Source organism: Ursus arctos, unplaced genomic scaffold (genome assembly GCF_023065955.2).
Source record: "Ursus arctos isolate Adak ecotype North America unplaced genomic scaffold, UrsArc2.0 scaffold_8, whole genome shotgun sequence".
NCBI classification, from domain to species: Eukaryota; Metazoa; Chordata; class Mammalia; order Carnivora; family Ursidae; genus Ursus; species Ursus arctos.
In genome coordinates this window covers 84,438,915-84,463,624 of record NW_026623100.1, presented here as the reverse complement: position 1 = coordinate 84,463,624, position 24,710 = coordinate 84,438,915, and the positions used below count along the sequence as shown (strand labels likewise).

General features: G+C 57.4%; 1 protein-coding gene across 4 annotated transcripts in view; it reads right to left on the bottom strand.

Annotated features, from left to right (window-relative positions):
* Positions 1-528: 528 nt before the first annotated feature.
* MYT1L (myelin transcription factor 1 like) overlaps positions 529-24,710 on the bottom strand; it is a 140,525-nt gene continuing 116,343 nt past the window's right edge. For 2 of the 4 annotated variants that reach the window (XM_044379499.3, XM_044379502.3), the window contains exons 18-21: positions 14,254-14,345; positions 7,100-7,203; positions 3,653-3,796; positions 529-3,355 (exon numbers count right to left, since the gene is read on the bottom strand). In XM_044379499.3, the coding sequence (XP_044235434.2) occupies positions 3,215-3,355; positions 3,653-3,796; positions 7,100-7,203; positions 14,254-14,345 (481 nt within the window). In that variant the 3' untranslated portion in view covers positions 529-3,214. Of the gene's footprint in view, positions 3,356-3,652; positions 3,797-7,093; positions 7,204-14,253; positions 14,346-24,710 lie in introns of all 4 variants that reach the window. The other 2 variants (XM_044379506.3, XM_044379512.3) reach the window with 2 other exon arrangements.

Genomic DNA, 24,710 nt, shown 5'->3' with positions numbered 1-24,710 from the left:
CCAACCCAGGCAGGCTCTGCAAACCAAGCGCCCTGGACCCTTCGCGCACTTTCCTGCCCTGGGAGACAGAGGAAGGTCCCGGGGGCTGCTCAGGAATAAGGGACAAGGGGTGTGAGCGCCGAGAGCAGCCTGCGGGCATCAAGATTTCAGATAAGGGAAAACCTGTAAAGGACATACGGCTTCGGCTGGAGCATTTGGAGACACCTGCAAGTTAGGAGGACGTCGTGTCACATGTGGGAGTCGTACTGTGGTCGTGTCGGAGAACGCCCCTGTTCTGGGGAGACACCTGCCTTCGGACATGACGCGTCCTCACACGAGCACATGTGGCAGAGTGACTTTGCACGCAAGCGAGGCGCAGGGAGCCGCCCAGACCCCTGCGGTCGGGGTGAGAAATCGCCGGCCCCCGGCCCTCGAGGAGGAGCGCGCACCTGTGCGGACCCTGCGACCAGAGCCGTTGTCTCCTCGCCCGTGCACGCGGCACCCCCAGACTGCAGTGAAGACGCAGAGCCCGCGTAGAGATCCATCGTGCTACAAACGTGGCAACACCACTTTTATTTAGAGTAAGATGTGTTAACATCCAGCATGACAAAATTTGTACAAAGTTCACAATTTAAAAATGAAGTGTCACTGCAACTCGTGATTCCACACATTTATAGCAAAATTAAAGTGTCCACAAACCCATGCCGTGTAGTACAAAAATAAATGAAACTTCAGTTCCACAGAGAGCACAGTAAATATTTATACAAAATTCTGTCTTAATAAATGATTCCTTAAATTAACTTAGAAATGATAATGAACAATAAGTTATAATAAATAGACTCTGATGACACAATAATTCCATATGAAAGGTCAGCATTCTAACATGTGACACTTGTGATCCCTATAGAATAGTCACAGATAACTCTGATTTGATATTAGGTACCAACGTTAGATGAGCAGCAGATTTGTGCTTAAAACCCTTTCCATTGTACATAGGTGATAACGAGAAGAGTCCAAAACTGATACTACCTATCACTCTACTAAAAGCATTACTATATTGGCAAAGAAGCTGCGGACACGACGCGGCGGGGAAATGCATACGCCCATATGAACAACGGCCCTGCAGGGAGGGGCCCCCACGGGTCTGTGGCCTCAGGTGACGAGGAGCACCTGGCTTCAGCTCTCGAAAGGCAGTTCTGAGCATGGCAGCTACAACTAATCGCACAACAGAAAGAGGGCGCTCTCCAGGGAAGGCGCTGCGAGCCCCGGGGAATTACATCATCTGTCCCAGCTAGATACTCAAGTCCTTGCGGAAACCTGTAAGCGTTTGTACAGTGAGCAGTATAAAGTGCCGCTGGGATGTACATATATTTATACGTATATATACACCGAGGTTGAGTATTGTATCAGAATATTTGCTGTGAGATCCCTGTAATCTCCCGTAGCAACATCGTCGGGTCAGCCGTGAGGGCTCCCCTCATCCTTCCGGGGTCAGCCTCGTGAGGCCGCTGACCCCAGGAATTGCACACCTCCGTACGGATATATAGGACAAGGTAAGTGCAAATAGTCGACTGGCACGTTGTGGGGACAATGACCCTGTAAGTCCTGTTCTGCTAAAAATATTTTTTTTTATTTTTACAAAACCCATCTTTTTTTTTTTCATAACAAAATTTTAAAGTACTTCTGTACTTCCTGCATAACATCAAGACATGGAAGGAAGAGATGCTGTCACATGTAACTCAAGTCAACACCAGAAAACACAACACGCCGTCCTAGGGACTACTCAGAGAGGGACGCGGCAATCAAAAGTGGTCTTATGCATACATATAGTGCAGTCATTGGAAGAAAACAATCGACTCTCCAAGTATAAGCAAGTCTAAGATGATCTAGTGTAAAGCAAAAAAGTGCTCAAGTATAGATAATTACTCTTAAAATCTGATTGCATTCATTCTTAGAATAGGTCGTGACCAATCAAACAGCAAGGCTCTGCAAACGCCACGCGGTCACCTGGTCTCCAAGGGGACGTGGAGCAGACAGGTCATTTGCAGAGCCCACAGTGCGGGGGACGGGACCGGTGCCCCGCGGAGCCCGCGGCGCCGTCCCGCCGCGCTGCTTTGGGCGGCCAGCCCCCCAGCCCCGCAGAGAGCGTGTGCAGCGGCTCACGGACGGGCACGCCATCTGCCTCATCCCCCGCATGTGGAGGAAGGGTCACAGCAACAAGGACAGTAATCGTTTCTAAAAGTGGAGAGAGGGGAATAAATACTCTTAAATTAGCTTTGAACTGAAACGAGAGCACACAGGTTCTGCGAGACACACGCCACTGCAATGACAGACGGTTCCGAGGGGCACAGCGCTCTTGGGGAGACAGGGGAAGGCTGCTCCAAAGTCTACGGACACTGCGAAAGGACATCTTCGCGAGGTCCGCCTCTAACAAGCCCCTGTCTGAACGGAAGTTCCCAGAGTCACACCATGTAATGCTCAGGAGTTAACTTAAAAGTGCTGTTTAAGCTGCTTTGAATCTTCTGTCAAATTCCCATGGCTTGATGTTGTCTTACAATAAATTACTTATCTCATCTCTTACAGTTAATCCATATGCCATTTCCTTGGAATGCAAAAAACCTCATTTACTGCCCCCACCATACACCATCCTCCTAAAACAAACAAACAAAAAAATCACATAATATTTCCAAGCATTGTTCAAAAATAAAGCATTTTTTGCAACCAATTCTTGCTATGAAACAATATGCACACAAAATGTATTTCTTAATTCCATAAAATCCTCCAACATGAGGCAAAATGATAACGTCTAAAAAGTGGCTGCAAGGCCACCACATGACCATTCAAAGCTGTGGGTTTTTTTTTTTTTTGTCCATTTCAGTTCAAAATACTAAGACATTTAATCACTAAAGCATTAAAAAGAATTTACACTCTATTTATTTTGATCAGCTTGCCTCTTCAGAAATATATATACCCATGTGCAGACATTAGCAGCTATGAACAGTACATGGCATTGTCTCACTATGTCAGCTCATATGAAAACGTACAAAATGTGAAAGTATTCAAAACTACTCTGCAGGTAACTATCTTTAAAGCAAGACAGAAAAATCATTATGAAGTCTTGTAAGCATAACACTGTTTCGAACAGAAATAAGTATATGACACTTCCTGGTGAGTCACAGCAGCAAAGGGGCGAGAGGCCCCCTTTCAGACAAGATCCCGCCACTATGGCCGCTGCTCACACCTGGATTCCTCTCACAGCGTGCTTTATATTTTCCAGTAGGGCTTTATTTTCTGGGCTCTGATAACGGTCTTGATTTGTATACATGTCCGTCAAAGTAGTCACGTATGCATCAAAATTTTGTTCATTGATTGGATCCTACGAGATATTAAATAGTAGTTCATACACAACTTTTATTTTCTTAATAGGATAGTCACATCAGCATAAAATAGCATCCTAGCATAGCGCCACTGTGTACGCCCCTGACACGGCCTGCTCAGAGCATACTTGGTCTCACGGGGCGCACGGGGTCTGCCCCCCTGAGCTTCTAGCAGAGTTAGCGTGACAGTTTGGGGGCAGTGACCGCAAACACCCACAGTGTGGAGACAGACATGTACGTCACGCTGTGCCCTGCGGGGGGGCCGCCGGCGCCGCGGGTCCTGCCTAGTCACTTACCATGTGCGGCAGCTGGATGTTAGCTAGACTATGGATTAAAGACTGGCTCAGGTTGGCCAGCTCGTGGAGAAGAGACTCGTTCTGCTGCTCGATCACTTTGTTCTCCTCCTCGATGGTCTTCAGGCTGCTCTCCATGGTGGTGATCTGGAACGCACATCGGGTGACATGTAGCACGAGTGCCGGGAAAAACCTTTCTGCTCTCACAATAAGGCTTCCCTGGTGAGAGCTGGTCATTCTAAGGGCTCGGTTTTTACACTTTGACCCATTACACTTGAAGGTTTGGTAACGGGAGGGTGGGGCTCGTCTCTCTGGGCGGGGGGGGGGGTTTCATGGGCTGTTACTCGGGTTTGCATAGTTCTGCTGTCCTCACGCATGGACTCTCACAGGAGGACGTGTCTGTCAACTACTCTGACCCGCCACTGGGCCGAGTCCTTACCAGCCCAAGTCTAATTCTGCCGCAGCTAAGTCCTGAACTGTAATTTATGCGTGAGGCGGTCCCCGTGTTGTTCACAGGGGCCAGGAGCCCTGTGCTCACGTCCTTGGCGGCCGGTCCTGCTCTCCTGCTCTCCTGCAGCTGGAACAGGACGCCCTCCTTATCTGCAGTGGTGGGAGGGCCGCATTCCTGCATCGCAGGCAGGCCTACGTGTTCGCAGTATTTGCCAGAGGGACTCTAACTGTCCTTGATCTCCGTGCCCTGCTGGCCCCTCCCCCTCCTCCAGCCAGGTGACCGGCACTAACTGGCACAGCCAGGTGCACACACAGGAGGACAGAGGGGAGCTGCCTGGACCTGCCTGGGCCGCAAGGAGACAACACACAGCCAGGACAAGGCAGGCCGGGCGCGGGGACTGAGGGCATGGTTAGGGCCCAGGAAACAGAGACGTGAACCCGGTCCCTCACGTGGAGGCCGACTTTCCCCTGAGATACCTGGACCCCCCAGAGTCTGCCCCCCCTCCCCATGGATGATTCCCTGCTCCTATTAGCCTGCGTGCTGCTTTCTCAGAGAGCCAAGAGACGGGGGAGGAAGGGCTGTTGCTGGGGAGTCGGGCAGACTCCGGGGTGTTTCTGGAAAACAGAAATGACAGTACGTGCTCCAGCAGCAGCTCCTGGACAGATGTGCGCAGTGTTCGCGGTAAGAAGACGTGTGCTATTCCTGCACTTCTGATCTGGTCGGGGGTCCCAACTAAAGTGACCTACCCCAGAAACGTCCTGGATTGCCCTGCCCCCAGGCCCTGCCTCCCTGCCCAAGCTGTGGGAGGGTGGGGCTCACCCCTGCTCCTGCTCTGGCAGGGTCAGAGGAAGAGGAGGAGGCAGGTGCAGTCCTCTCAAATCCTTCCTAGAGCAATCGTGGGTATGGCTGTTGCCCGCAATGCCGCAGTACCAGGCTGGCTCTGGTAGGACATGTCTGTGAAGGGAGGGGCCCACGTGGTTGGATCTGTCCCCATCCTGTAGGAGAACCAGCTTCAGGACCACCGACCTCCCGGCACTTTCCAAGACAAGTCGGGTGGCTACGTGGGCCCTGGCCAAAGGTTAGAAGGCAAAGGAACTCGCAGGGCTGACGGGTAAGGGGGCTACTGCGGCCGCAGCCTCATTTGTCCCTGAGCACTGGGTGGCCGGCCGGAGGCTGCCGATCGGCAGGAATGCTCTGCTGCCGAGCGGACACCAGGTCCAGACGGCTCCCGCGCTGCCGCGTTCTATGCTGCCTGTCCTTCATGACCTGCCTACCCCCTCCTGCCCCAGGAACCGCAGGGCTCAGCGTCTTCCCATCACTTGAAGACGCTGGCCTTCCAGGGAAGAGGAGCCGCCGAGGGACATCCGCCAGGACAATGAGGATACGCAGCAGCGCCGGAGGTGAGCGGACGCCTGCAGGAGCACATCTTCACGCCGGATGTCAAAAAGCCCCGCGTGGTCTGTGGCGGCCCACACGGGGACAAAAGGACCAGTGAGGGGTGACAGGAGCATGTGGCCCGGGGCCCCCGGGGAAGCTCGGGTCTGGGGGCGTGGCCTCTCGCCCTCGTCGCTGCACTGGCTCCGCCGCCGGCCCCCTTCCCAGGGCGGGAGAGCTCTGCCGAACGTGGGACAAGTGTGTTTTGCCGGAACGGGGTGTCCAGCCGGCTGCGGCTCACCACCCTGAGCAGAAGAGCGGCGCCGAGTCCCCCGGGCGGCTAGAGCGCGCACAGGCCGTCACCCTCGTGAGCAGAATGGAAGTCAGGGCAGGTGTTTTCACCGGGTCTGGTTAAGTGAGTCACTGCTGATGTGGGGGCTCGCGGGCGTTTGTGTGGCCCCGGAGTCCTCTCGGGGCCAGCACCTCCTATGGACCTCCGGCCAGGGGCTGATGACAGCCATGCATTTGGGTAAATGCTACAGAAACCTCCCACCTGTTCCAGGCAAGCCTTGGCCATGTGAGAGTGCCGACCCAGGGCCCGGAGCACAGCCGGACGAGGCTGTTACGGGCGAGAAGGCTGGTATGAGAGCAACCCCACCGAACGGTCGGGCGCAGGGAGAGAACGCCTGCCCATTGTGCTTCCCTCTCACAGGTACCCATGGGGTCCCTTTTGGGTGTTCTGGTGGGGACATCTCCCTGGAGATGCGGTGCCACCGCGGACAGAACCAGCCCACAGCAGAACTGCGACCACTACCTGAGACTGAGCCAGACCCGGACCCTACCAGCCCCGCTGTCGCTGCCAGGAAGGGTCTGCAGGGATGGAGGGCATGGAGCCCCGCTTTCTTCCAGGATGGAGGTACCTCGCCTTACCTGTGATGGCAGCGCAAGGAGGGCCCAGTCCCAGAACCCACACGGCCCCGGGACTCCGGGCTTCTCTGGGAGAGGTGGCAGGGCATGTGGGGCGCTGTGTGGGACTCAGGACAGGAGGCTCTGAGCTGCGGCAGCTTGGCTGTCCACCTTGGCTTAGCCAGAGGAGTCCCCGCATGTGTAACACGAGAGTGAAGACGCTTACCTGCTGGGCTACGTGAGCGTGCAGTGGGACTACGCACCACAGCCCCACAGCCAGGCACCCAGTAGGTGCTCCCTCCCTCCCTCCTGTCATTGGGCACCTGGGCCTGGGACATGCATGAGTCTGCAGCCTTCCACCCCCACAGCCTTCCAGACCCCGGGGCCAGGCTGCCCATCCCTGGGGACTGTGAGCCCTTTCTAGCGCAGTGACCACAGGCATTAGGGCCTGCCGTGTCCTGGGAGGAAAGCAGCTCATCTGCAGGGCCAGGTGACCCTCTGTTTGCAGCACTGTTTGCACAAGGCATTTCACTAAAGCCTGCACAGACGGGAGCCAGGTGGCCAGTGGCCATGGTCGCCAGGGCAAGCAGGAGGCAAGATGCAGGGGGTGGGGGGGACAAGGAGCAAAAGGAAGGGGGAGCATGCACCCCGAGGCCTACCGCTGGCATGTCCCTGGGGCCAGCGCGTGCGGCTAAAATTGAGGGCTCAAAAACTGTTACCTGAGTTCTCAGTTTAATCATGTCGGCCTCCATCTGGGAGTTGGACTCATTGAGCTCCTTGATCTCTTCGTCTAACTGTTTGATTTCTTCATCATTTTCTATGCCTGCACGGGCGACAGGACTCTGTTAAAGCTATCGCACGTGAAGAGGGAGTTAGAATTTTGACTTTTCTTTGTTCTTTTTGTATCTGGAACTGAATTTGCTAGAAAAATATACTCTTGGATTTAAAAAAAAAATAGTGACAGTTCACGTGTCCATCCATCCTTCCCGTGGCCGTCCTCGCAATCACGGCAAAGAAAACCAGCCGAGCGCACACAGATCCCTCCCCACCGCACGCCAGCGTGATGTCTCCCAGGACGGCCCGCCCCAGCTGCCGCCACCCCCGACCCGGCTCAGAGCGGCTCCATCCTGGAGGCAGGTGACCTGCTCCAGCCCATCACCTGCCTCCTTGGTCTGTTCCCTGTCTGTCTGTCTGTCTGGGAGGATGTGCCAGGCTGTGCAGACGCACCCAGAAACGACGCACCTGCCCTTGAGAGGCCCTGCACCGCAGCCCACAGGCGACCGAACCCCCTGACACCGCGAGTGCTCAGGGCCGCCGCCCGCCCGTGCTCCAAGGAAGACCTGTGGTGGTGGAGGCAGACTCCGGGGGTCTTCTGAAGGGCTCCCTACACAGAGAATATTTAACTGATGCAAACAACTCCTCCCTTTGATGCAGAAAATGCGCCTCCACTGACAAGGGCGGGGAGGTGGCAGTCCCGCGTGTGCCCTAGGGGCTGTGCCCTGGGGGCCTCGCCTGGCGCCCGGGCTGGTGGCTGGCAGTGGAACGCGCCAGGGTGGGAAAGATCCAGACCCTTTGTCATTCTGGCCATTGGGTCTCCCGCGGCTGAATGTCCTTTGGGGAAGAAGAGCAGGACGCTGGCGGACCATCACCCTTGACAACCGGGACACGGGTCATAGGGCACAGAAGGGGAAGCTCATACAAAACCACAGGAAGGCACGGAGCCCAGGCCTTGGGGGCCCCGGGGCAAATGGGCTTCTCCGGGTCTGCAGACAGAAGGGGCGCGGCCACCTGGGAGGGAAGGCCGGAGACACCGACTCTGTAGAGGCCCGGTGAGCGGGTCCTTCCTCCCTAATCTCCTCCCACAGGCCCTCCTGAGGACATGCGGATCCTGGGCCCGCGAGGCTTCCCCACCCTCCCACCTACAGGGACCGACCGCGGCTCACCGACCCCAAGCCTGGGTCTCACTCACGGCCCCAGCCCCGCCACGGAGGCCCTGGGCACACGTTCCCGGCCCGCGTGTCACGGGGTCCCCAGCAACGCAGGTCGCCGTCAGATGCATCACCGAAAGCAGTTCACAGCTCCCAGGAAATCCTTCCAGCGATGACCTGTACCCTTTCTCGGGGGCGGGCTGTTAGGTTCCCCCCCTTTCCCACATGAGACCAGACTTCTGTGGCAAATTCCACAGTCAGGACTTCGGCTGAGTGAGTTCCTGCACTAACACTCGGCAGGAGACTTGGCCGGGGACGTGGCTGATGTAATTACTGGACACCCAGGGCCTAAGAATGCTGATTTGTAAGCCCTTTTGTCCTCTCACTGTTCCTTCAAGCTGCAAACAGCCCAAGTGCGGACATTTCCCGTGCGAACGGGGCTGCGGCGGCCTCCACATGACGGCCCTCCGTGCCTGGAGCTGTGCTGTGATCGAGGGTTTCTGTTCAGATTCACATCCTATTTCTTCGGTGCTTTAGGTCTGAACAACCTTAAAACCTCTCTCCTTGCGGCCGTGTGCGAGAGTTCCCGCAGAACACAGGCACGACGTCAGCACGGGGTGCGATCTCGGTTTCTGCAGGCGCGGGCAGACTGGCTGTTTCCACCCACCCCCTGAGGTCTGGCTGTGTGTCCAGAGTCACGCGACGTTGAAAGACCCCGTTATTCGCTCAGAAGCTCTGGTCTCTGGGCCCTTGCAGTGAGGGGCATGTTTCTCCCCAGGTTCCCTCTGGGAATGGCTCCTAACCTCTCCACCCTGTACGGATGCACTTCCGCAGAGGAAAAGCAATCAACAAACAAAAGAACAGGTTTCTTATGTCCATTAGATAGGAATTGTAATTTTTTAATTTACATAAGGTGGCTAACCGTGTCAAAGAGTAGACCTGCTGCATTTTGAGAAGGTCACCACTGTGGTGGACCCCGCACTGGACGGCTGTGTAGCTCGTCCATGGACCCTCCGCGTCCACTGTGGACCCTCAGCGGCATTCGAGCGAGACGTTTGATTTTGGTCACTTCCTGATAGGGAGGGGTGATAAATGCTCCATGCACCTGCCAGCTCCCAACATCGAGACAGCACATTCCCCCGGAGAGTGTAGGGGTGGAATTCTAAACAAAACAACTCGTTTTGGGACAGGCCGTTGCCAGATCACCACGTTATCATAAAGACCAGAGAACCTTGGGGGAAACAGCGGGCCTAAGAACTGCAATGAGATCATCTTAATTGGCTTGTTAGAAGCACTCTATCCATGGCAGCTGATATAAACTGAAGCATATAGAACACCTTTGTCCTGGGCCTGGATTCTGGCCAATGCACGCTTAGAAGAAGTTTGATAAGGCTCTGAGAAGAGCATGTGGTCTCCCAGAGAATATGGCTGAAATCTTGGAGGGCCATTTTACTGATCTGATTTTTACAAAAGAGTGTCCAACCACGACGACTTTCTATTTAGCTTTCATGGGAAACCAACATCTAAGCAGAGGCAGAGATCACACAACCTGGGATAGATATTTCCCGAAGGCTGGACGCATTTCTGCACCGTCCTGGTGAGGGTTTGAGAAGTCGGGGGGCTGCAGCCTGGGATCTGAAACATGATGGACCTGGGGTCTAAATCTGTGTCTTCCCACTTCAGAGGTCTGTGATGAGTAATGTTCTTAGTCCTTCTAAACCTGCAATTCCTCCATGGCAAAGTGTCGCTCCCTGACACAGCCATAGTAAGAGATAACTTGATCGACATAAGACGCCTGACTCAGTGAGATTTGCCAAGTGGTGGCTAGAAAGGACCGTTGAACATCAGCTGTTGCCTGAGAAGCCAGAGACCCCCGAGCATCCGTGGGCTCCGCGCTTACCTGCCTGAAAAGTGGCACGGGCTGGTTTTGTCCTGCTGACCCAGTGCTGCAAGCTGACAAACCATTAAAAGGAAAAGAAAGAGCAAAAATGTGGTATGTGGTCTAGCACAGTGGGCCTCGTTTTTTGTTGAATTAAAGAATTAAAAACAAAAAGTTCCTTTTTATAAGTCTTCAAGTTGACCTCTAAATTTCTTATTCTAAGTTTAAATAACTCCATACATACATGTGTGCGTGTATATGTGTGTGTTATATATATCTGGAATTGTATGCTGCAGAGTACCTTAAACATATGTCCATCAAAACCTGGACAAAATGTTCAGTTCATAAGATCTATGAGAGACGTCCACTGTGTAGACCGACTGGCAGATCCCGGGTCATCACCAGACCAGTCTGCAGGTCAGATCAACTTCCTGAGGGAAGTCATTTCAGGTCCAATAAAAGTATAGCAAGGGTCCCCGTGACGACCTGCCCATCTCTGACTTTCCATCTAGGACTGCTGGACAGATGGATGGGTGAGCATCAGAGGTCTGGCCTCCAGGAAACAGGAACAGTGTGCCTGCCATGTCTCCCCCTGACGCGCTCGTGCCCTGCCCTCGGCCTCCTGGGCTGCACCCCCCGAGCCCAGCCATCCAGGCCGCCCCTGTTGGGTGCCGGCCAACGCTTGGGCCCAACTCCGAGCAGCCTTTCTCCCACGAAGATGGGGCGAGTGGCACAGCATGAGGGGCAGGGAGGGAGCTGGCAGGAGACGGACGGATTCTCGGTCCCCTGGATTCAGGAGAGAGTCAAGAGGAATTTGAGTCTGGAAACGAATTTCCTTAAAGCCATCTATGTGTACCTGCCCCTAGGACACCCTGAGGGCCCCAGGGCTCGCAGGATGCCCATGCTGGAGAGGGGAGAGCACCAGACCTGGGAGCACAGGCCGGGGTGCAGTGGGGACAGCGACCGTGCCCCGGGAAGCCCGTGCCTTGGCCTGCTTGTTGAGGCCCGTGTCTCCGGGCGACACCCACAACCCCTCGTGGAGCCCTCCCCTCGAGGCAGGCTAAGCTAGAGCTAAATGTCTGTAGCTACCTGCTGCAGGTGAGACCGCTGCCGGCAGCAGGGCCAACAGAGGGTCGCCCGCAGCCTCCTTGTGCAACAGAGGTCACAGCTCCTTCCCTCAGCTTCCTGTCTTCTATGATCATAAAGGAAAGGAAAAGGAGGGGTTGGTTATCTCATTTTCTTCTCTCCTTGGCAAAAACTAACAGAAAACCAACACAGAGCCAGGGCCAGCAGGGCCGCAGGTGGTGATGCCGGCGGGCAGGCAGGGGCAGCAGGGGGCTTCTGAGAGGCGGCCACGGTAACTTGTCCCACACCGGCTGCTTGGGAGCTCGCTCAGTGGGAGACAGAAATCACAGTGGCCTTGGTGGGAAGAGATCAGAGCAGACTCTTCTCTAAGCTTGAAGAACAAAACGAGGAGGAGGAAGGAGGGAAGGACGGACAAGGGATTTCGGAGCCGGAAAGGGCTTCGAGGACACTCAGAACAGCTCCTTTCCAAGCAGGTGCACACTTGAGAGAAAGAGCGGGAGCCCAGTGCAGGAGCGGCTTTGCTGAGTCAGCTCCACCAACGTCAGGGTGGTCTCCTTGAGGTCTTGGCGCCCCGTGCAGGCCAGGGTGCGGAGGGATGGGAGCTTCCGGACACGTTTGTTACGGAAGTGTAAAAGCAGAAGGTAAGATTTTACGCTCACGATATTCAAGGAGAGAGAGAGAGGGAGTGGGGGCAACACCAGAGCCAGAGCTGATTCTGAAGGACGGGCACAGGTGCTGAGGAGAGCGGGGTGCTCATGCCCCGTCCCCCAAGGAGCAGCAGTGCGCTGCCTGTGAGTTAGCCACACGGGGTGCGGGTGATGCCTGACTGTCTGCGTTCCGCGCCACAGCCTTGGCACAGAAAGAAGTGGACTCCGGGCTTCGTAAGAAGGACTCGTCTTGGCACAAAGACTGTCTGCACAGACGAGGAAGGACAGGCTGCAGTCTGGGCCCCGGGCTCGGGAAGACCCACTTGGACCAGCTTCCACAGCTCGTGCTCTGGGGGACGTGAGCTTCCTGGCCTGTGCCCACAGCGCAGGGAGCCAGGCTCCTGCCCCCACCCTGGAATCAGGCCTCCCGTGTCCAGGCGCAGACTGCTGGGCCACAGAGAGGACTCTGGATCCCGCTGCCCCTCGGAAAAGACGTAGCCCTTTGACGCCCTGAGACAGATGCCCTGCGACTTCCTGCCCGGGGAACAGCCGTCCTCCGGGCTTGCGGATCCGTGCGTGTTTCCTTTCCTTTCCTGCTCTGCGCTGCCAGCCCAGTGCGCGGCTGCCTCCTTCACTAACAATCAGAAGCCGACAAAGCAGACCACTGGCCTCCGTTCTGCTTGACCACAGGGTCTTCTGGGGGGACAGGCCACGCGGGGTGTTTTGGAAAGTGTCAGTGGCGGTTTCTTCCCGGTGATGAGCGCTGCCCCGCGATGCCTGAGAGGAGGGACTGGTGGGCCTGACGTCTCACAGCAGCCTCAGGCCTGGGGGCGACCAAGCGGGTCCCAGAACGTCTGGGAGATGGGTCTCTGGCACGCAGCGCCTGTCAAGCAGGAGCGGGGAGGCTGGCGCCCACGCCTGCGAGATGCAAACATTGTGACCCTGGCCGTCTTCTGGTCCGTGGCCGGCCACGCATTAAGGACAGTACAGTGCAGGCCACGTACAGAGTCCCCGAGCTGTTACCAGACCTGTTGTGAACAGTCAGGTGACCGGCGGGGGCCGAGGGGCCCTGGCCCGCCTGGCCTTCCCTCCGGGGGAGGCCGCCTCAGGTAGAGCCTCAGCGCAGGAGGCCAGGGTCCCTGGGGCCAGGGCCGTGGCACGCAGCTCTTGGGATGGGTCCAGGGACTTTGCCCAGGCGTGACCCACGTCCTGCAGTGCTCGGCACTCTGAGGAGCCCACAGTGAGGGAGGTCTCTGCCCTGGACCTCTGCCGCCCCAGCTCCACAGTCGGCCCGGCTCCGCATCAGCCCCCTGCTCACAAAGTCCTCCGAGCATTGAGGAGGGGGCCCAGCTCCTGGCCTCCAAGGCCACAGTTTGATGACAGCTTGCAGATTGCACTCCGCTCAGTAGCCCCTGGGGTGACGTCCTACGGAGTTCCCACCAACACCGAGTTAGTGGCTCCCACCTGCCCGGCTCTGCTCATGTTCACCGGCCCGTCAATGTGTGAGCTTGTGTTACGTGTATTTCTGCTTGAAGACACTTCCTTAATGCACAGTGTTGATTCATGAACTCTGACCTCACGGCCAACAGCGCACGACTCGGCGTGGATGGGGCTCACCTAACACACCGGTGTCCCCTCGGGTGCCTCACAGCCCTCGTGCAGGGAGCACTCGTTCGAGCCATGCGTGGGGACCTTTCGCGCAGAAATCATCAACAAAAGCCACAAAAATTGGAAAATGTCCCATTTAGGAAAACTATGGAAAGGACCCTGTTACCGGGTGAGCATGGCCTGTCCCCTCAGCCAGCAGACCGACAGTGCTCCCTCCCTGCCACGTCCCCAGTGACCATGAACACACCACGAGTATTGACTTTGGGGCCCCAGAGGAACTTTGGCGGCAGGTGGGTTCACAAGGACGAAGCTGGGGCCCCGGCCCTCCCGGGGGACCCCTCCACTCCATGCCCCAGGTGCCCATAGGCCCTTAGAGGGAGACGGTGCTCGGGAGTGGTCAGACTGTCCGCCAGCTGGGAAGCTGAGCGCAGAGGGACAGGAGTGCTGTCCCGGACTCGGCCCCTGCAGGAGGGCCTGGAAGCAGAAGCACAACGTGGGGGGAGGGGAGGTGCTGGGGTTCTGGGGAGAAAATCACTGGGACTGTTAGGGATCCCAGCAAGTTTGGGGATGCCCCCCTCCTCCCACTGAGCGCACTGGCTTCTCAGATGTGGCCGGAATAATCCTGCCCGAGCTTTCGAAGCAGAGGCTCTGCAGCCTTGGGGCTCAGGGCAGGCGGAGCTGGGTCCGGGCGCCCGTCCCAAGCAGCCCCGGGGAGGGGTGCTCACCGTTGCTGGCCCGCTGTCGGATGGTCAGCATCTGCTCTCCTGACAGCTTCGCCTTCTTCATGGCTGACGTGGCTCGTGGGCACCCCGACAAGCTGGGGACAAGACACAAGATGGCATTAGTTACGGGTCTTGGAAGAGCCCCTAGCCCCGCAGAGAGGAGTCAGAAACGAGGCACGTCGCCGAGTCATTTCATCAGACTGGCTGCCGGCAAAGGGCTTTGTGCAAACGGAAACGAGCCATAGTGTGGACACCGTGTGGCCCTCTCCCTGCACACGAGGGTGGCTGTGTCTGCCCTGGCTTCAGGGACAGTTCTGGGCCGACACATGGCAGAGCTGGGCCTCAGCGGGAGTCACAGCAGCAGGGCTCTGGGGCCGGAGAGGACGCCCCCTTCACCACATGCCTCCTGGGGCTGTTCGGGGTTCTATCTGACTTTAGAAAACTTCCTTATTATGGAAGGTGTCAAACTTACACAAGGCCTGAATTCAGATTTAATTATTAACATACAAATGTAGGAAGATCTCACCCCAGACCCAATTGTTCTGGGTCACGACACATCGGCCCCTCTGGCCGCTCCTGCCCCGGCCCACCTCCAGTTGATTATTGGGGGTGTGGTGATGGGTAGTAAGGAGGGCACGTATTGCATGGAGCACTGGGTGTTATATGCAACTAATGAATCATCGAACTTTACATCAGAAACCAGGGATGTACTGTATGGTGACTAACATAATATAGTAAAAAACATTAAAAAAAAAAAAGGAGGGCACGTATTGCATGGTGCACTGGGTGTTATATGCAAATAATGAATCATGGAACATTGCATCAACAACTGGGGATGTACTGTATGGTGACTAATATACCAAGATCTCACTTGAATGTTTAAACCTGTTTGCCGCTGACATCGAATGTGCGGGCTCTCCGCAAACGTCCGCGCCGCCCCTGGCGTTGCTAACTCTGGGTGCCCTTAGGGAGCACGCGCTCTGCGCCTGGAAATGGGTCCATGCGTCTGAGAGCGGTCTTCCCAGGACACCTCCCCTCTCCTTCGTGCTGTGTGTGCATGGAGCACGACTCTCCATCCTGAGCACCTTACACCTGCCCCTGGGGCTCAGCCCTCGCCCGGCCACCAGCTGAGGGCACCCCCAGGGCCCCCGGATACACGCGCACACGGCTGTATGTCCAGGATTCCATGTGTGCTTACGTCATACATGCATCTCACCCGTATTTCGGTGCAGGTGGCCCCTGTTGGCAGCACGGTGATGCCGTTAGCGCCGATCTGTATCTGTATCCGTCCAACACCCAATGACAGTGTGGGTTACGTGGTTATTAGCAATACCCAGTGTTGTCTACGTTACTGTGAATATCTTCACACAGACTTTCTCACGCAGTTCACACTGATGTCCATGTTGTCTCTGATAAGCCGTGGGTGAGACGACTGTACTTGGTGGCTGCACCAGAGGATCTGGGAGATGCTGGGTTATCTCCGTCTCCGCTGCTCTTCCGGGCACCGTGTGGCTGTGAACGTGTTTGCTGGTGGTGTTTCTAGATTTATGGGCGTGAGTCTCCAGGGAAGATGCCAGGATGCAGAGGTCTCTGGGCCCCTGATGGCACGGTGGGTGGGGGACAGGAGGCGCCGAGGGGCCCCAGGGGTTAGGTCATCTCCTGGGGGACTTGGCGCTGTCACCCGGCCTCATGGATGCTCCTTGCCCAGGTTCTGTCACCGTAGTGACCTGTGATGGTCCCTTCATAGGTCAAGACCTCCGCCTGGCTCCTGCCTGCTCAGCCCACCGTGGACGGACCGCTGCCCACCCTGGAGAAGGTCCACCAGCTTCTTGAGAGCAGAGTGCTCATGGCCTCTGTGACACAGGTCCCTCTCCCCCTCCTCTGTCCACCACCACCGTCTTCTCTGGATGCTGTGCCCGATGTCGGCAGATGCGGTTTGCTGGTGTCTGAGTCCGATCCCCAACCCTGCTGTTGCCAAGCAGGCCCGGCCTGTCTGCGGTCCCTGGCTCCCAGGAGGGCGCCCGGGGGACCCGGCCAGTTTGCATCCAGGTGTCATTCCCTATCCGCGCTCATCGGGGCTGTTGCGTGGACGCCATCTCCTTGCCAGCCCAGTCTGCTGCTCCTGTACGCTCAGCTTCTCCCCGCCCGAGTTCTCTGCCCTGAGAAGAAGGTGGTCAGAACGAAGGGAGGCCGCAGGGCGTGGTGCGCAGCAGTGAAGGGGCAGGGGCAGTAAATCAAAGCTAGTGGAGTAGATGCACTCAGGTCCTTCCGTGGATGCCTAGAGCGCTGGTCCCAGGCCTGGGCACAGCAGGTTCAAACACAGACTCCCAGAGCACACAGACGTGCAGAACCTGACGGACCTTCCCTCGCTTCTCTGTTTTCAGGAAACAAAAGGGCCAGCTGGGGCTGCAGATGCTGGTTTCATTCCAGGAGACGTCCCCTGAAGCTGGGACACCGAATTGGGGCACAGACAGGCCCACGGAGCCACGTGCTTTGTTCAAGCACGACTGCCCGCACGCAGGGACTGCACGGTCCCCCTGGGTCCAGCTTGGAAGCGTCCCCTGGCACTGGCCTGGGTGCAGGGCAGGCTGTGTGCATCGGGGTGGCTTGTGCCAATGTCACGTCATGGTGTGCTGGCTCCTGGGGGCCCAGACGGCTGGAGGACTCGGGAAATGTCCCACGCCTGTCCCCTTCGAGGAGTGGACCCCGAGCGCTCAGTGTTTTTCCATCGGGGACCCAGAGGCCATTATGGAAGCTCCTCTAATTAGAACTGCATTGCTCCGAGTGGGGATCTGGAAAGTCACAGAATTCTTAGTTCGGGTTCCTCTGGGCACCAAATGGCTAACCCACGGCCCCTGCAGCTTGCATCCCTGAGACGTCCAGCCCCAGTGGCAGCACAGCAAGGCCAGCGTGGGCTCCAGGCAAGTGCTTCAGAGGGAGGGGGAGGCAGACGTTTGATCAGGACACCAGCCCCACAAGGACCCCCTTCAGGAGAATCTCCCAGCTGAAAAGAGCTAAATAAGTGAACGTTTCCGGGAGGTGTGGTTATAAAGACGTGGAGGCAGGGAGGCTCGTCCACGGGAGGAGCACAAGTTGGCTTGCGAGCGAGTGGGCACGTGCAGTCCGGAGGCTGTTCGCAGCCCAGGGAGCGGCTGGGCCAGGGCATTCAGAGGTGCAGGACTCGGATGGAGGGCGCAAGGTGGTGTCGGTGGCTTAGCCCCTCACCCGGAGGACACGCCCAGGTGCAGACAGCCTCTTTCAAGCCAAGTTTTACACCTTGACAGTTTATTTTACTATTTCTGCCTCCCCTTGCTATTACGACCCTCTAACCATGCAACCTCTCACTTGCAAGAGAGGCGGCCCAGTCCGCGCAGCTGGGCCTACAGCAGACGCCTGCTGAGCGACTCCGAGGCACAGCCCCACCTGCTTCTGCACGCCCGCTCCTGAGGACCAGGCTGGGCCTGGTGGCCAGACGCTGACACCACGGGTGCTGAGCCCTGCCGTGAGCTTGCTTCCCGGCACCCCAGGCTTTCAAGACCCCCAGCCCAGAGTGTGTGGGGGACGGGCCGACACTGGGACACTGCCCTTGGGGAAGGCTGGCCGCACTGGCGGGAGGCTCACCCTGCAGGACGGCCTGGGGACAGCGTCCTGCACCCTGGCCTCCAGCACCCCGGCAGTGCCCGAGGAGGGCTTCAAGTGCTGGCTCTGCGGCTGTGGGAACCTTGCCCTGTCCACTTGCTCTGGTTCCACGGTGGAGCCTTCTGGAACCTCAGCCGCTGGAGATGGGAGCCACTGAGCCTCTCCGGACGACTGAGGTCTGCAGCACTCGGCCTGCGGCCTGGGATGGTTCTGCTCTCTCTGTGCTGGTCGTCTTTTTTCTGCTCCTGTCTTCTCCCACCTGCTGGAGACTCCCGTTAGCCGGCTGGCAAGCCCCATGGATTCTTTCTCTAGTTTTTAAAAATTGTCTTCTTTCCTCATTTTGTAATTTAACAGAGATTGCCTCAACTTTACACTCTAACCTTCTAACTGAAATTTTTATTTCACTTGTCTTTGTTTTAAAGAGATCTTTCTTGTTCTCTTGATTTTTCTTGGATTGAAGAGAGTTAAGTCATACTGTTCTGTTTATTCTCCTTTTCCACCTGATGACAAATTTAAAAAATTCTCTTTCCAGAAATGTCAGTTTTCTCTGAGCTTTTCTTTCTGTTTTGAAGTCTGTTCTGCTTCCCTTAAATGGCTGGTCATCCTTGGCTGTTCATTCCCATCTCCCGAGTATCGCCCACTGAGGCCTGTCTCGGGGTCCTGCAGATTTTTGGGGGGCCTCCCCTCCTGTCTGGAGGTTGTAGGGGACACACACAGGCTGAGGCTGTGGCCACAGCAGCTTGGGAGCCGGAGGCGGAAGGCCTGACCCTGCCCTGGGCATTCCTACCTCCTACACACCGGGGTCCGCGGTGTGGAGCGTCCCTTACCCGGGCGAGGGGGCGCGAGGCCGGGTGTCTGGAGCCCCGCTCTCCTTACAGACATTCCCACCTCCTGCTCTGTTTGCGAGGCTGCCCTGAATCCTGCCGTCGGGTCCTGGGGTCCGCGAGCCGCATGCTCACACCTGGCTTCCACCCCCCTCGCGTCCATCCGGCACCTCCGTCCGTCTGCCCCCTCAGAGCCGGACCCGAGCCCTGCGTCCCCCAGCACCTCAGCTCCCGGGATGCCGTGCAGGTGATGGAACACTCTTTGCCGTCTACATTTTTATTATTTTTATTTCGTGGGTTTATAAAAGGAAAGCAGTTCGTTTCAGTAGAGTTTTGAGATTAGTTGGAGATAAATGTGTTTTCAGGCTGTGGACCGGGATTCCCAGAGACACGGCTGCTGTCATGGGGCGCAGGGCGATACGTCCGTCATCCGCGCCGAGGTCGCCTTCGTCTCCCCTCCCTGTGGTCAGGGCGGCAGGGAGCCCGGCTGCTCTTCCTCCTCAGGGATGACTCCGGCCGGGGCCCGGGCGGGGCGTGGCCACAGGAGGACTCTCGGTCCAGGGGACAGACTGAGAGACAGCAGCCCCTGGCCCCTCATCAGTGCAGGAGCCCCTGAGAGGACACTCCGAGTGTCCGGTGAAGGAGCAGCAGGGTGGGCCCGGGATGTGACGGCCTGTTTACCTGACAAGGAACTTGACCCTCGCTGAGCCCGCTTGGGTTTTGCGCTGAGGCAGGTCATCCAAGCAGACAGTGAGGACTTGGTTTCTCTTGTTGTCTCTCCCGCTGCTTCAGAGCTAACTGCAGCGTTTGTCATCGCCATGGGCCAGTTGTCCCCCCAGGAAGACATGTCCATGGCCCAGCTCCCAGAACCTGTGAGGAGGACCCTATTTGGAGAGGGGGTCTCTGCAGATGTGATTAGGCTGAGACAAAGGCATGTGGGCCCAGTGACCTCTGCTGCAGGGACGGCACCCTCGGCCCCCAGCCTCGTGCGTCGAGCGGCCACACTGGTGCGGGGTGGCTGCAGGCCCGGCACGTCTGCCATGGGGGTCCGTGATGGCCGGCCCACCGCTGGCAGTGGCACAGACTGTCGGAGGAGTGCAAGGAGTGTGGGTGACTCTGCAGAGCGAGCGCGAACCTCCTCCCTGGGGGCTCCGGGGCGCCTGCGGGCTGTGAGCCCCGAGTGCGGGAGCCAGGGCCGCCAGCCAGCACCAGTGCCGAGCACACAGCACCTGCTGCCTCCGCAAACCTTCCAGCGCGAACATCAGGAAAAGCCTTCCGTATCTCACAGGCAAGGTGTTTCGGAGACGCCGAATCCCAGTGGCAGCAAGAACCGCGTACATCCATGGGTGCTGAGGAGGGAGAGGCATGGGACAGCAGGGCTGAGTGGGGGTGTCCTGGAGACCCCAGCTCCGGCAGAGGCAGGAGCTAAAGACGACCCAGAGAGACATCCGTGAGCACGAGTGGCCGCCAGCCAGCCCGCGGCTCCCTCTCAGGTGGTCCCGGCGCCTTTGCCAAGGACGGAACTGTGCAGAGTACCGGGAGAAAGCTAGCGGGACGCAGGGGCACAGCGGGGCGAGGACGCCTCAGGGGCTGCTCCCTGGCCTGGGAAGTACCCCTCGGAGAGAGCAGGCAGCAGAGGCTGGACCGCAGGCTGAGTTCTCGCCTCATGGTGGAGGAAGGACGGAAATCCGCACAGTCACAGAAAACACGCAGAAAACACGCAGACCTGTAGAATCCGTATGACACAATCACATTGTAATAACTGCCGTCTTCCTGGGGCGCCTGGGTGGCTTTTAGCCGGTGAAGCGTCTGCCTTCAGCTCAGGTCTTGATCCCAGGGTCCTGGGATGGAGTCCCGCATCCGGCTCTCTGCTCAGTGGGGAGCCTGCTTCTCCCTCTCCCTCTGCCCCTCCTCCTGCTCGATATCTCGCTCTCAAATAAATGAATATATCTTTAAAAAAATTGCTCTATTCCTGAAAACCTACGATTTGCTTACGAATCGAGGGCTGATCAGAACTGACTGAGGGTGGGAAGTTCTGCCGCGCCCACTGACTGTACGCCCTGAGGTCTTGGTGCTGTGTGCGCGTGTGCGCGTGTGCGCGTGTGTGCGTGAGTGTGGTTCAGTCTCTTCATCTGTTTATTGGAGATAAAAATGAGTTTGTAATATCAACATGTTTGCTTGTTCATTGGTCTTCCCTATACAATTATAACAGGCTATATGTTCCTCGAGGCAGAGACTGTGTAAAAATTTTTATTTCTCTAAGGATACTAGCACAAAATAATCTGTTTGTGGGAGTTCCTTTAAGGCGGCTCTGGAGTTCCTGCCCTGTGCCCGCGCCATGGTGAAGCCCTCCCTGGGTGGGGGGGGCGCACGGAGCACACGGGTGCTCCTGTGTCCAGGCGATGCCGCGTACAACTCAGTCCTGGACACGGGGGAGCGTCTCCTGCCACCTCAGGTAGTCGGAGGCCACACGGAGAGGGGGCCTCCAGCGCCGAGAACCCCTAGCCAACAGCCGGCACAAACACGGGGCCTGAGTCCTGGAGCCTCAAGGACCTGAATTCTGCCAAGACCCTGAATGAGTTTGAGGCGGATGGCGAGCTCCAGAGGGGGACGCACATGTTGACGCCTTGCTCTCAGCCTGCTGAGACCCCAGCAGAGGCCCACCTGGGCCAGGACGTGAGTGAGCAGAGGTAGAAGCCGGGCGTGGTTGAAGCCTGGGGCTTGCGGTACTTTGCAGAACCAGAGCCCGCTGGCTGCTGGTCAGGACAGCCTGACGTGTACGTGGGCCTCCAACAGCCGCTGGGTGCCTGTCGGCCCCCGGGGCAGAAAGATGAGGTGCGGGTGTGACACGGGTCCAGGAGGAAAGCTCCTGTGACAATGAGACCAGGCCGCCAGGCCGAGGCCCCCCCCAACCTCCCCCAGCGAACTCCACACTGCACGCCCCTGCTGCCTCAGGCCAAGGAGGGTGAGTGGAGGCGACCTTCACCTTCGAGCTCTTCGTGGGGCCTTTGGGGGTCACGGTTTGAGGCAGATGTTGGATTTCTCCCTCCCAAATGTTTCCCGTCAAATATTGAAACAGGGAGATTAAAATACAGGGTCACACAACTGAGGGGTTTTAGAGGCAGTGGTCAGCACAGGGCCATGCAGAGGGGACCAGCCCCATGGGGCACGTCTGGACTGGGCCCGTCGGCAGCCACCTGTAACGGGTGGTGAATTCAAGTCTCCAGAAGGCTTTGTCATGCGGTTAGGGGGTCAGTAAGGCCAACTGCCTCGGACACAGCTCTGAGGACGACGGCGACCTGGGAGGCAGTGAGTGCTCAGGAGTTAGACTCAAATTTCACCATGGGCTCTCTCCTTCTAGGGGTGCGTGTTGGAGGGGGGGTGTGCGGACAGCTCTTGTCAAGGGCACGGGCCCCGCAGCCCCACATGTGTCCCCCGCAAAGGAGCAGAACTATGTCCTCAGCAAGATCTCGTTGCATCCCCTCTACTTGGGGAGTTCCAGTCCCCCACAAAGGACAGTCCTTCTGCAGGGAGGGAGCTGCCTGCCAGGCCTCCTCTGGCAACAAGACAAATCTGGGTCCAGCGAACAGGCCACGAACGAAGCACAGAGACGTCTTCCCACAGACGGGGCCACCTGCTGAGATGACCACTGGGTGACCCAAGGGGAGTGGGGACCCGGCTCCCTTCCCAGAAACAGGCGCCCAGCAAATCTCCATCCAGCGTGCCCTCTGGCCTTGGATGAACATTTCCACCCCCTTCTAGGGCAGCGACTCCTTCTAGAGAGGGGCCACCCGAGCCCTCTACCCCTCCTTCTCTGGTAAAGAAATCTGGAATTTAGAAGCCCTCTCTTCTTGTGTTGTAAAGGGAAGCACAATGCGTGCAATCTGCTTTTGTGACAGAAAATGGCCATGACCGGCCATGACCTCCCAGTTTCCTCGCCTCTTGTAGCCGGCAGCAGAAGCCAGGGGAGAGGGCTCAGAGAGGGTGGGCAGGGTTACCAGGGGGCCGCACAGAGTCCAGAGGGGGTGTTCCTGGGGCAGCGAGGCCCCGGGTTCATCCACGCTTGGATCATGATTGGTAGACCCACAGATTTCCTGAAGCCGTGGCATTTGGATTTGTCATCAGAGGCTAGAGTGCAGAGCACCTGGACGCTCCTTGAGGGTCCTCTGTGCATTCGTGTGGCCTGGGGGGGAGGGGCAAGGTCTCAGCTGTGAGAGGACTCACTGCAGGGGCGGATGTCTCCATGGTGGGCCCAGGACGTGGGGGGGGGGGGGCGGGAGAGGTCTGCCCCACTCTGCTTCCCCTCTGCCTGGAGAAGAGCAGGTGATGCCCCCAGGAGGCCCAAAGGCAGCCTACTGGGCAAGTGAGTCACAGTGCTCTTCCCGATGCCTCCCCAAGTCCCCGTATCGTGGGCGTCCGGGCTGGGTCTTGCAGGGGTATACAGGTGGTCCATGAGTGACACCCGCCGGACAGGCTTTTCTCCTTACGGGCCGTGTGCCCAGGGGAGAGCCTCTTGCCTTCTTGGTGCTGGTTGTCTGATCTCTAAATTCGGGACCACACAGATCTCAGGGTGCTGTAGTTCAGTGATTATGTATGTGTTTGTAAACAAACTATGGCTTCTCAACACCCGAGGGAAGCAGGATAACACAGAGTCTTGGGCTTACAAAGACTCCATCTCCCCCACATCCAAAGGTGGACTACATCTCCCAGCATCCCTTGCATTTGGTGATGCTGTGCCTTGGGTCTACCTGTGGGGCGGGTGGGAAGGAAGTGGTAGTGCTCCCCCAGAGACCAGTGAGATGACTGATCTCAAAAGTGACTCACGGAGTCAGTACTCAGGACGGTGACTTATTTTTAATGCGATTCTCTTGGAAGCAACAGGCAAAATGAACATCTGGAAAAAGGCGGGCTTCCCGTTTGTGGTGGGCTGTAAGGAAACTGAAAATAAAGTAAATCAGGTTGTAGGGTGTGGGTGGGAACGTTTAAGAGGGTCTAGGACATGATCTTTTTGAAAAAAAAAATTCATTTTGGTCAATCCCAATGAAAGACTTAGTTCTAAGACTATTAATTTTCCAAGGTAGGCATTAGTGACTGGTTTTGTGGTCTCTTCCTAATCTTACCAGCAGGGCAGTGAGATGGAGGTGATGGGAGGGCGGTGGGCTCTGTGTTGCGCCCACATTCAAAGAAGCAGTTGCGAGAGCTAAGGACCGCCCCCTCCCCCCCAGCCTGCGGCTGCCTCCTGCACCTGTGCCCCAGGCGGGGTAGGGGGACCCTGGTGGAGCACTCCCCCTCTGCCCTGCCCTTCCACCTAAGGCCTCTCGCTCCCGGACTGTGGTCTAGAGCCTGCTGCCGCAGGACTTTTCCCCTGCTGAAGCACTCCCACTTGGAGGGGGCCAGGCTGCTCCGTCTGCACTGAGTGAACAGAGGGGTCCTTCCTATTTACACTGATGTGTGGAGGCATTTCTTAAATGCTGGTATGTGGGGCCCAAGCGAGGTGCTGTGGGTGTGCAGGAACCAGGAAATGGTCCCATGGATAGAAATCTTTGCAACAGAGCAGGACAGACCCTGAAGGGCAGGGACCGCTGGGCTCAGAGAGGGAAGGGGGGCTTGTGTCACCAGGTCCCTAAATACGCCGAGGGTTGAGGGGAGGCCGCACAGCTCAGAGGAGGAGGCCTGGATGGCAGGAGGCAGGCCACCTGGGTGTGAGTCCTGCTCTGTCACTGACACACTGCACGCAGTCACGTCTCTCGTCTGGCCTGAGTCTAGTCTTTCACACGGTGGTGCCCATGTCTCTGGGCTCCGGCAGATGCTCAGAGAGTTAACACAGGAGGGTGCGTTCAACGCTGCAGGTGCACGCACAGTGAGCCCCACACATGCTGAAGGATGAGGAGGCCTTTTCGGGGCAGAGGGGGAGGTGGAGGGAAGAATATATTAGGGAGGTGAGAAATGCGTGGATGAGGAGAGAACAGTGCTCAGCAGCGGGCTGGGGGGAGGGGA